Raw genomic sequence first — 12,728 nt, 5'->3', positions numbered from 1 at the left:
TTACAACTCCCTTTTTTTTGAAGGAGTATCAACATCTCGGCCATTACCTTGATAAAACACCCTCGGTGCCATGTACAGTCCAAACGGCAGTGTCTGGACTTGGTAATGGTAATCCTGTACCACAAATCTGAGGTACTCCTGGCGAGGATGGTAAATGGGGACATGCAGGTAAGCATCCTTGATGTCCCAGGATACCATGTAATCCCACTCGTCCAGGCTTGGAATAACCGCCCTGAGCGATTCCATCTTGAACTTGAATTTTTGTGTTCAAGGATTTTAAATATAAAATGGGTCACACCGAACCATGCGGTTTCGGTACCCCAACCCGTGTGGAATAGTAACCCCGTCCTTGTTGAAGTAGGGGCACCTTGAGTATTACCTGCTGGGAATACCGCTTATTAATTGCCTCTAGCACAGCCTCCCTGCCTGAGGGAGTTGTCAGCAAGGCATATTTTAGGAAACGGCTGGGGGGAGACATCTCGAATTCCAGCTTGTACCCCTGAAATACTACTTGAAAGAAACAGGGATCCACCTGTGAGCGAGCCCACTAATTGCTGAAATTTTTTAGACGGCCCCCCACCGTACCTGGCTACACCTGTGGAGCACCCGCGTCATGGTGTGGCCTCACAGGAGGCGGGGGAAGAATCTTGATTCTGGGAACAGGCTGACTGGTGCAGCTTTTTTCCCCTTGTCTCTGTACAGAAAGGAAGCGCCATTTGACCCGCTTGCTTTTCTGAAGCCGAAAGGACTGTACCTTTGTCTGTGAGGAAACCTGAGGTAAAATTATTTCTTCCCAGCAGTTGCTGTGGATACGAGGTCCCAGAGACCATCCCCAAATAATTCCTCACCCTTATAAGGCTCTCTATGCGCTTTTTAAGTCAGCATCACCTGTCCAGTGACAGGTCTCTAATACCCTCCTGACAGAATGGACATTACATTTATTTTGGATGCCAGCCGGCAAAATATCCCTCTGTGCATCCCCCATATATAAGACGACGTCTTTAATATGTTTTTATGTTTGCCAACTAGTATCCCTGTTTGACAGGGTCACCGACCACGCTGCAGCAGCACTATCTGCAGGTCTCAGTCTAGTACCTGAGTGTGTAAATACAGACTTCAGGATAGCCTCCCGTTTTTTATCAACAGGCACCTATTAAAGTGGCCGTATCCTAAGACGGCAGTGCCACCTTTTTTGACAAACGTGTGAGCGCCTTATCCACCCTAGGGGATATCTCCCAGCGTAACTTATCCACCTGGCGGGAAAGGGTACGCCATCAGTAACTTTTTATAAATTACCAGTTTCTTATCGGGGGAACCCACGCTTTCACACACTTCATTTATTCATCTGATGGGGGAACAAAACACTGCCTGTTTTTTCTCCCCAAACCTAAAACCCATTTTTAGAGGTGCTTGGGTTAAAGTCAGAAATGTATAACACATTTTTTATTGGCGGGATCACGTCACGGATGTTCCTAGTGGATTGTGTATATGTCTCCACCTTGTCGACACTGGAGTCAGACTCCGTGTCGACATCTGTGTCTGCCATCTGAGAGAGCGGGCGTTTTTGAGCCCCTGATGGCCTTTGAGACGCCTGGGCAGGCGCGGGCTGCGAAGCCGGCTGTCCCACAGCTGTTACGTCATCCACCCTTTTATGTAAGGAGTTGACACTGTCGGTTAATACCTTTCACCTATCCATCCACTCTGGTGTCGGCCCCACAGGGGGCGACATCACATATATCGGCCTCTGTTCTGTCACCATATAAGCCTCCTCATTCAACATGTCGACACAGCCGTACCGACACACCGCAGACACACAGGGAATGCTCTAAACGAGGACAGGACCCACAAAAGCCCTTTGGGGGGACAGAGTAAGAGTATGCCAGCACACACCAGAGCGCTATATATATACAGGGACTAACTGAGTTATGTCCCTAATAGCTGCTTTTTATATAATATACTGTATACAGTGCCAATTTTAATGCCCCCCCTCTCTTTTCCCTCTTACTGTACTGTAGTAATTGCAGGGAAGAGCCAGGGAGCTTCCTTCCAGCCGAGCTGTGAGGGAAAAATGGCGCCAGTGTGCTGAGGAGATAGGCACCGCCCCTTTTTCGCGGCCTATTCTCCCGTTTTTTATGGAATTCTGGCAGGGGTATTTACCTCATATATAGCCCCTGGGGCCATATATTGAGGTATTTTAGCCAGCCAAGGTGTTTTTATTGCTGCCTCAGGGCGCCCCCCCCAGCGCCCTGCACCCTCAGTGACCGGAGTGTGAAGTGTGTGAGAGGAGCAATGGCGCACAGCTGCAGTGCTGTGCGCTACCTTGGTGAAGACAGAGTCTTCATGCCGCCGATTTTCCGGACCATCTTCTTGCTTCTGGCTCTGTAAGGGGGACGGCGGCGCGGCTCCGGGACCGAACATCAAGGCTGGGCCTGCGGTCGATCCCTCTGGAGCTAATGGTGTCCAGTAGCCTAAGAAACCCAATCCGGCTGCAAGCAGGCGAGTTCGCTTCTTCTCCCCTTAGTCCCTCGCTGCAGTGAGCCTGTTGCCAGCAGGTCTCACTGAAAATAAAAAAATCTAAGACTATTACTTTCTAAGAGCTCAGGAGAGCCCCTAGTGTGCATCCAACCTCGGCCGGGCACGAAATCTAACTGAGGCTTGGAGGAGGGTCATAGTGGGAGGAGCCAGTGCACACCAGGTAGTCTAAGATCTTTCTAGAGTGCCCAGCCTCCTTCGGAGCCCGCTATTCCCCATGGTCCTTACGGAGTTCCCAGCATCCACTAGGACGTTAGAGAAATAAAGCTATCTAGTAATTGTGGGCTACATGCAAATACCGCCAGCATGTTCCCTGCATGCAAAAAAATAAATGTATTAGCACCCCTGGCATTGCACCCTGGTTTGTTCCAGATACAAAGGACTTGATTTTGAGGTGGACGCTATCTGCATCGCTGCGTCTTTGGACGGAGCAGCAATGCGAAAATATTCTAATGAATCGCATATCCAAATGCTTTATCCACAGATGCACTGACTCACCATTATTGAGATGGTCACATTCAAGACTAAGCTTATTCAGGATGAGCGACGGAACTTCTCTACCCGGGGCCAGGAAATCGGCATAGGTAGACGCAGACCCTAGCCTTGGCACACCACCATTTTGTAGACCGATCCCCATTGAGAGTGATCTCACTGTCAGAGAGTAGCACTGATCAGTAAACACTGTAGTTGTGCATCGGGTTTACACACAACTCTGAATTAAGCCCAAAGTTATTGCTCTTTTTGCTATGCTACCAACTCAGAATCAGGACCTTGGCGTGTGTACATGTGATAGCTGGTGTGAATGGTCAAATACTCTCTATTAAGCGCTGCTGAATATCTATGTGCCATTCAAATAATGGATAATAATTTTGTACCACAATGGCTCGGTGAGGATATGAAAAATGAACATTCAATGATATATACTGTAAATAACAAACTTACTTTACTGGCAATATCCAGGTTACAATAACTTGCTGTCCATTAAAACTTGTTTAATACATCCAAATCCTGCTGTGTGTAAACTAGAGATGAGCGCCGGAAATTTTTCGGGTTTTGTGTTTTGGTTTTGGGTTCGGTTCCGCGGCCGTGTTTTGGGTTCGACCGCGTTTTGGCAAAACCTCACCGAATTTTTTTTGTCGGATTCGGGTGTTTTGGATTCGGGTGTTTTTTTCAAAAAACCCTAAAAAACAGCTTAAATCATAGAATTTGGGGGTCATTTTGATCCCAAAGTAATATTAACCTCAAAAACCATAATTTACACTCATTTTCAGTCTATTCTGAATACCTCACACCTCACAATATTATTTTTAGTCCTAAAATTTGCACCGAGGTCGCTGTGTGAGTAAGATAAGCGACCCTAGTGGCCGACACAAACACCGGGCCCATCTAGGAGTGGCACTGCAGTGTCACGCAGGATGTCCCTTCCAAAAAACCCTCCCCAAACAGCACATGACGCAAAGAAAAAAAGAGGCGCAATGAGGTAGCTGTGTGAGTAAGATAAGCGACCCTAGTGGCCGACACAAACACCGGGCCCATCTAGGAGTGGCACTGCAGTGTCACGCAGGATGTCCCTTCCAAAAAACCCTCCCCAAACAGCACATGACGCAAAGAAAAAAAGAGGCGCAATGAGGTAGCTGACTGTGTGAGTAAGATAAGCGACCCTAGTGGCCGACACAAACACCGGGCCCATCTAGGAGTGGCACTGCAGTGTCACGCAGGATGGCCCTTCCAAAAAACCCTCCCCAAACAGCACATGACGCAAAGAAAAAAAGAGGCGCAATGAGGTAGCTGACTGTGTGAGTAAGATAAGCGACCCTAGTGGCCGACACAAACACCGGGCCCATCTAGGAGTGGCACTGCAGTGTCACGCAGGATGGCCCTTCCAAAAAACCCTCCCCAAACAGCACATGACGCAAAGAAAAAAAGAGGCGCAATGAGGTAGCTGACTGTGTGAGTAAGATAAGCGACCCTAGTGGCCGACACAAACACCGGGCCCATCTAGGAGTGGCACTGCAGTGTCACGCAGGATGGCCCTTCCAAAAAACCCTCCCCAAACAGCACATGACGCAAAGAAAAATAAAAGAAAAAAGAGGTGCAAGATGGAATTGTCCTTGGGCCCTCCCACCCACCCTTATGTTGTATAAACAGGACATGCACACTTTAACCAACCCATCATTTCAGTGACAGGGTCTGCCACACGACTGTGACTGATATGACGGGTTGGTTTGGACCCCCCCCCAAAAAAGAAGCAATTAATCTCTCCTTGCACAAACTGGCTCTACAGAGGCAAGATGTCCACCTCATCATCATCCTCCGATATATCACCGTGTACATCCCCCTCCTCACAGATTATCAATTCGTCCCCACTGGAATCCACCATCTCAGCTCCCTGTGTACTTTGTGGAGGCAATTGCTGCTGGTCAATGTCTCCGCGGAGGAATTGATTATAATTCATTTTAATGAACATCATCTTCTCCACATTTTCTGGATGTAACCTCGTACGCCGATTGCTGACAAGGTGAGCGGCGGCACTAAACACTCTTTCGGAGTACACACTTGTGGGAGGGCAACTTAGGTAGAATAAAGCCAGTTTGTGCAAGGGCCTCCAAATTGCCTCTTTTTCCTGCCAGTATAAGTACGGACTGTGTGACGTGCCTACTTGGATGCGGTCACTCATATAATCCTCCACCATTCTTTCAATGTTGAGAGAATCATATGCAGTGACAGTAGACGACATGTCCGTAATCGTTGTCAGGTCCTTCAGTCCGGACCAGATGTCAGCATCAGCAGTCGCTCCAGACTGCCCTGCATCACCGCCAGCGGGTGGGCTCGGAATTCTGAGCCTTTTCCTCGCACCCCCAGTTGCGGGAGAATGTGAAGGAGGAGATGTTGACAGGTCGCGTTCCGCTTGACTTGACAATTTTCTCACCAGCAGGTCTTTCAACCCCAGCAGACTTGTGTCTGCCGGAAAGAGAGATCCAAGGTAGGTTTTAAATCTAGGATCGAGCACGGTGGCCAAAATGTAGTGCTCTGATTTCAACAGATTGACCACCCGTGAATCCTTGTTAAGCGAATTAAGGGCTCCATCCACAAGTCCCACATGCCTAGCGGAATCGCTCCGTGTTAGCTCCTCCTTCAATGTCTCCAGCTTCTTCTGCAAAAGCCTGATGAGGGGAATGACCTGACTCAGGCTGGCAGTGTCTGAACTGACTTCACGTGTGGCAAGTTCAAAGGGCATCAGAACCTTGCACAACGTTGAAATCATTCTCCACTGCACTTGAGACAGGTGCATTCCACCTCCTATATCGTGCTCAATTGTATAGGCTTGAATGGCCTTTTGCTGCTCCTCCAACCTCTGAAGCATATAGAGGGTTGAATTCCACCTCGTTACCACTTCTTGCTTCAGATGATGGCAGGGCAGGTTCAGTAGTTTTTGGTGGTGCTCCAGTCTTCTGTACGTGGTGCCTGTACGCCGAAAGTGTCCCGCAATTCTTCTGGCCACCGACAGCATCTCTTGCACGCCCCTGTCGTTTTTAAAAAAATTCTGCACCACCAAATTCAAGGTATGTGCAAAACATGGGACGTGCTGGAATTTGCCCATATTTAATGCACACACAATATTGCTGGCGTTGTCCGATGCCACAAATCCACAGGAGAGTCCAATTGGGGTAAGCCATTCTGCGATGATCTTCCTCAGTTGCCGTAAGAGGTTTTTAGCTGTGTGCGTATTCTGGAAAGCGGTGATACAAAGCGTAGCCTGCCTAGGAAAGAGTTGGCGTTTGCGAGATGCTGCTACTGGTGCCGCCGCTGCTGTTCTTGCGGCGGGAGTCCATACATCTACCCAGTGGGCTGTCACAGTCATATAGTCCTGACCCTGCCCTGCTCCACTTGTCCACATGTCCGTGGTTAAGTGGACATTGGGTACAACTGCATTTTTTAGGACACTGGTGAGTCTTTTTCTGACGTCCGTGTACATTCTCGGTATCGCCTGCCTACAGAAGTGGAACCTAGATGGTATTTGGTAACGGGGGCACACTGCCTCAATAAATTGTCTAGTTCCCTGTGAACTAACGGCGGATACCGGACGCACGTCTAACACCAACATAGTTGTCAAGGCCTCAGTTATCCGCTTTGCAGCAGGATGACTGCTGTGATATTTCATCTTCCTCGCAAAGGACTGTTGGACAGTCAATTGCTTACTGGAAGTAGTACAAGTGGGCTTACGACTTCCCCTCTGGGATGACCATCGACTCCCAGCAGCAACAACAGCAGCGCCAGCAGCAGTAGGCGTTACACGCAAGGATGCATCGGAGGAATCCCAGGCAGGAGAGGACTCGTCAGAATTGCCAGTGACATGGCCTGCAGGACTATTGGCATTCCTGGGGAAGGAGGAAATTGACACTGAGGGAGTTGGTGGGGTGGTTTGCGTGAGCTTGGTTACAAGAGGAAGGGATTTACTGGTCAGTGGACTGCTTCCGCTGTCGCCCAAAGTTTTTGAACTTGTCACTGACTTATTATGAATGCGCTGCAGGTGACGTATAAGGGAGGATGTTCCGAGGTGGTTAACGTCCTTACCCCTACTTATTACAGCTTGACAAAGGGAACACACGGCTTGACAAATGTTGTCCGCATTTCTGGTGAAATACTTCCACACCGAAGAGCTGATTTTTTTGGTATTTTCACCAGGCATGTCAACGGCCATATTCCTCCCACGGACAACAGGTGTCTCCCCGGGTGCCTGACTTAAACAAACCACCTCACCATCAGAATCCTCCTGGTCAATTTCCTCCCCAGCGCCAGCAACACCCATATCCTCCTCATCCTGGTGTACTTCAACACTGACATCTTCAATCTGACTATCAGGAACTGGACTGCGGGTGCTCCTTCCAGCACTTGCAGGGGGCGTGCAAATGGTGGAAGGCGCATGCTCTTCACGTCCAGTGTTGGGAAGGTCAGGCATCGCAACCGACACAATTGGACTCTCCTTGTGGATTTGGGATTTCGAAGAACGCACAGTTCTTTGCGGTGCTTTTGCCAGCTTGAGTCTTTTCAGTTTTCTAGCGAGAGGCTGAGTGCTTCCATCCTCATGTGAAGCTGAACCACTAGCCATGAACATAGGCCAGGGCCTCAGCCGTTCCTTGCCACTCCGTGTGGTAAATGGCATATTGGCAAGTTTACGCTTCTCCTCCGACAATTTTATTTTAGGTTTTGGAGTCCTTTTTTTACTGATATTTGGTGTTTTGGATTTGACATGCTCTGTACTATGACATTGGGCATCGGCCTTGGCAGACGACGTTGCTGGCATTTAATCGTCTCGGCCATGACTAGTGGCAGCAGCTTCAGCACGAGGTGGAAGTGGATCTTGATCTTTCCCTAATTTTGGAACCTCAACATTTTTGTTCTCCATATTTTAATAGGCACAACTAAAAGGCACCTCAGGTAAACAATGGAGATGGATGGATACTAGTATACAATTATGGATGGACTGCCGAGTGCCGACACAGAGGTAGCTACAGCCGTGGACTACTGTACTGTGTCTGCTGCTAATATAGACTGGTTGATAATGAGATGTAGTATGTATAAAGAAGAAAGAAAAAAAAAAACCACGGGTAGGTGGTATACAATTATGGATGGACTGCCGAGTGCCGACACAGAGGTAGCTACAGCCGTGGACTACTGTACTGTGTCTGCTGCTAATATAGACTGGTTGATAATGAGATGTAGTATGTATAAAGAAGAAAGAAAAAAAAAAACCACGGGTAGGTGGTATACAATTATGGATGGACTGCCGAGTGCCGACACAGAGGTAGCTACAGCCGTGGACTACTGTACTGTGTCTGCTGCTAATATAGACTGGTTGATAAAGAGATGTAGTATGTATGTATAAAGAAGAAAGAAAAAAAAACCACGGGTAGGTGGTATACAATTATGGACGGACTGCCGAGTGCCGACACAGAGGTAGCAACAGCCGTGGACTACCGTACTGTACTGTGTCTGCTGCTAATATAGACTGGTTGATAAAGAGATGTAGTATGTATGTATAAAGAAGAAAGAAAAAAAAAAACACGGGTAGGTGGTATACAATTATGGATGGACTGCCGACACAGAGGTAGCTACAGCCGTGGACTACTGTACTGTGTCTGCTGCTAATATAGACTGGTTGATAAAGAGATGTAGTATGTATGTATAAAGAAGAAAGAAAAAAAAACCACGGGTAGGTGGTATACAATTATGGACGGACTGCCGAGTGCCGACACAGAGGTAGCTACAGCCGTGGACTACCGTACTGTACTGTGTCTGCTGCTAATATAGACTGGTTGATAAAGAGATGTAGTATGTATGTATAAAGAAGAAAGAAAAAAAAAACACGGGTAGGTGGTATACAATTATGGATGGACTGCCGAGTGCCGACACAGAGGTAGCTACAGCCGTGGACTACTGTACTGTGTCTGCTGCTAATATAGACTGGTTGATAAAGAGATGTAGTATGTATGTATAAAGAAGAAAGAAAAAAAAACCACGGGTAGGTGGTATACAATTATGGATGGACTGCCGAGTGCAGACACAGAGGTAGCTACAGCCGTGAACTACCGTACTGTGTCTGCTGCGACTGGATGATAAATAATGATATAAAAAATATATATATATCACTACTGCAGCCGGACAGGTATATATTATATAATGACGGACCTGCTGGACACTGTCTGTCAGCAGAATGAGTTTTTTATAGAATAAAAAAAAAAACACCACACAAGTCACACGACGAGTGTTTAACTTTTTCAGGCAATCACAATATAGTATACTACTAACTATACTGGTGGTCAGTGTGGTCAGGTCACTGGTCAGTCACACTGGCAGTGGCACTCCTGCAGCAAAAGTGTGCACTGTTTAATTTTAATAATATGTACTCCTGGCTCCTGCTATAACCTATAACTGGCACTGCTCCCCAGTCTCCCCCACAATTATAACCTGTGTGAGCACAGTCAGATATATACATAGATGATGCAGCACACTGGGCTGAGCAGTGCACACAGATATGGTATGTGACTGAGTCACTGTGTATCGTTTTTTTCAGGCAGAGAACGGATTATATTAAATAAAACTGCACTGTCTGGTGGTCACTGTGGTCAGTCACTACTAAACTCTGCACTCTCTACAGTACTCCTAAGCTCCAGTAAATCAAGTGTCTCTGTCTCAAATCAATCTCACTCTCTCTCTTCTAATCTAAATGGAGAGGACGCCAGCCACGTCCTCTCCCTATCAATCTCAATGCACGTGTGAAAATGGCGGCGACGCACGGCTCCTAATATAGAATCCGAGTCTCGCGAGAATCCGACAGCGTCATGATGACGTTCGGGCGCGCTCGGGTTAACCGAGCAAGGCGGGAAGATCTGAGTCGCTCGGACCCGTGAAAAAAAACATGAAGTTCGGGCGGGTTCGGATTCCGAGGAACCGAACCCGCTCATCTCTAGTGTAAACGTGGTCCTGCTAAAGCTTAGTTAGACTTGGCCCCAGTGGAACTGTCCTACACTGTAACTAGTTAGAGTTTACCAGATTATGGGGAATATTCATTTGTCTGAATGGATCCGACCTGGGCTTTAAAAAAGTCGAATTGAGATGCAGGAGCTGAGACGGGGGGAGAGCAGCGCCAGAGGAGACGGGGGGGGGGGGTTTAGACGGGGGAACGCAGCGCTACAGCAGTGGGCAGCGTAGCCGGAGGATGTCACAGCCGCTGCTCACGGCAGCATCCACCGGGCTCGTCCCGCTGTGAGCTGTGCTCCCCCGTCTGCCAGCGGCTTCTCCCCCATCTCCTCCTCGTCTCCTCCGGCGCTGCTCCCCCCCCTCTGCTCGAGGCTCTCCCCCTTCTGTGCTCCTGCATCTCACTTTGACTTTTTTTTTAAAGTCGAATTGAGATGGTCGAAAAGGGGGCCAAAACATTTTCGACACAAGCACGTGGATCGGCAGCTATTCCGGCGATCCACGTGCTTTTCGACAAGGCGAATTCCTCGACTTGTCGAATAATTTGGGGTAAGATTGAATAGGTCGGAACCCCTTCCGAAAACTGCCGTCTTTTCAACAGACGGCAGCTTTTGACTTCAATTGAATGTACCCCTTAAAGCAGTTAATACTCTAGCTGGGTGAAAACTTGGTACACGCTGCTGGCTCGCTCTCCACAGAATCTATTCCCACTCTATGGGCGTTGTGGACACCCATGAATGGGAATAGTCCCTGTGAGCCGGTATTCTGCCTGTCGGCTGTTGGGATTTTGGCGTCGGTATCCTGACTGCCGGGATCCAGACAGCTGGCAAATTGATTGCCTGCCATGCTCAAAATAACACTGCGACAAATGCTACTTAAGCTCTGGCACCAGACTTAAATGCTGAGCAGTTCACCAACCATCTATAGATCACAGTTCATAAACCATCTATAGAACCATCTAAGATCAGCTTTTGGGGAACACGCTGCAGTGTAATGCACCAGATGCTGAACAGCTGTTGATACATACACTTCTATATCTCACCTTGTAAAATGACTGGAGGTCACCAATTGGTGGTGAGACAGACACATAATTAGGAAACTTGTCTTGAAGGTGAGCAATCAGCATTCCAAACTGAGTACCCCAATCCCCTAAGTGATTTAGCCTGTACAAGAAAGAAAATTTTAAAAAAAAACAAATCAAGATATAAGTGATCATGTAAAACAATATTTGCCTATGCACATAATGGTTACCTGTTCAAACACAGCACTATACACATTATCATGCCTATATTACGCATACAGTATATCATTACTGGCAAAAGTAATCTAAACTTTACCAACAGTCACAATAAAAATGAATTGCTTGTAAATTAAGGCAATGTTGTGCACATTACTGGGACATTCTGAATACTTCTAACAAGTAATAACTGTAACCATTTTCTAGATCAAGCATATATCTGTGATATAAGTAATACCCCTTTCACACCAGCAAAAATTTCCCGGGTTAATGCACATGAACGAGCATCAACTCGGGAAATTTCTCAGTGTGAAAGGGTACAGGGTCAAAATCCCAAGATTCCTGCCCCGGCATTTCAACCCTGCTATCTTCCAGGGTTGGTCCCCGGATCTTCCCGGGAACCTGGTCAGTGTGAACGGGAGCCGGGTTAATGTGCCCCGGCTCCCATTCACTCTCTATGTAGCAGGCGGCGCTTAGAGATCATGTGATCTCTTGCGCCGCCCCCGCCGCGTCACCGCTGACGTCAGCAACCCGGCAATATGCCGGGCTGCTGACTGCAGTATGCATGGTGTCTTACCCAGGAATGTCCCTGTATGATCCCGGGACTGTATTCCCGGGTAAGACCCGCAGTTTTAGGTATGAAAGGGGTATTAGATACTGTATATCTTCTCTTTTTGCTCTTCCCTAGTATAGGGCGCTAATTCAACCAGTTTTTGGATAAGGGTTATATCAACTACTTGGGATAATAACTCATCTGCTTGTACTAAGCTAATTAAGAACATCTGTTCCTTCTGGCTTGAAGTTATCTAAAAATTGTCATGTTCCGGAGTACTGGCTCACTGTCAGTGTAACGTCGCTACTGCTTCTATGCTCCTAACTGCTCGGATTACTGTTTACCTTTCCAATACTGGTTCCAGTCCGGAGAGGAAGGAGATTGTATTAAGGGCAAGCTGTCATTCTCCATGTAACAAAATGCACGTGTGAGCTCTAGTCCATCTATTCTAAAAGATTTTTGCCGTTTTCAATACACAGATGCCTGCTTGTGGATTGTTGCCGTTAGAATCATTTTCTATACAAGTAACTTACCGTAGTACATCGTGCCCAAGAAACTCAAACAATCGGCATATGCTGTCCCCTATTATGGTAGAACGCAGATGACCCACATGCATTTCTTTTGCAATGTTTGGTGAGGAAAAATCAACTACAACCTGAAACAAGAGTTATATATATATCTATAAGTCTTTATGTGCAATTACTGATATGTCATAATAGGTGGCAACAACTTTCAATTGATATAAAATACAAAAGGACAGAAAGGAAATATAACCTCCATAGCACTAAGGGAACACTACAATAAAAAAAATCTAAGATCCAATGTTTTAGTGAATCTGTAGGTGGGAATCGGTTAGCCACGAGTCGCAGTCTGTCCTCTGCGTGCATGAAGCAAGTATACTAGGCTGATTTCTGCTCGCACCACAAT

At 47.3% G+C, this 12,728-nt stretch overlaps 1 protein-coding gene across 3 annotated transcripts in view; it reads right to left on the bottom strand.

The window, feature by feature from the left end:
• Positions 1 to 12,728, bottom strand: part of RARS1 (arginyl-tRNA synthetase 1) — a 190,295-nt gene that overhangs the window by 63,227 nt on the left and 114,340 nt on the right. For all 3 annotated transcript variants that reach the window (XM_063928231.1, XM_063928232.1, XM_063928233.1), the window contains exons 6-7: positions 12,335 to 12,456; positions 11,054 to 11,174 (exon numbers count right to left, since the gene is read on the bottom strand). In XM_063928231.1, the coding sequence (XP_063784301.1) occupies positions 11,054 to 11,174; positions 12,335 to 12,456 (243 nt within the window). The remainder of the gene's footprint in view (positions 1 to 11,053; positions 11,175 to 12,334; positions 12,457 to 12,728) is intronic.

This window comes from Pseudophryne corroboree, chromosome 6, assembly GCF_028390025.1.
Source record: "Pseudophryne corroboree isolate aPseCor3 chromosome 6, aPseCor3.hap2, whole genome shotgun sequence".
Taxonomy (NCBI): domain Eukaryota; kingdom Metazoa; phylum Chordata; class Amphibia; order Anura; family Myobatrachidae; genus Pseudophryne; species Pseudophryne corroboree.
Note: the sequence above shows the minus strand (reverse complement) of the source record. Positions and strands in the feature narration are given on the sequence as shown.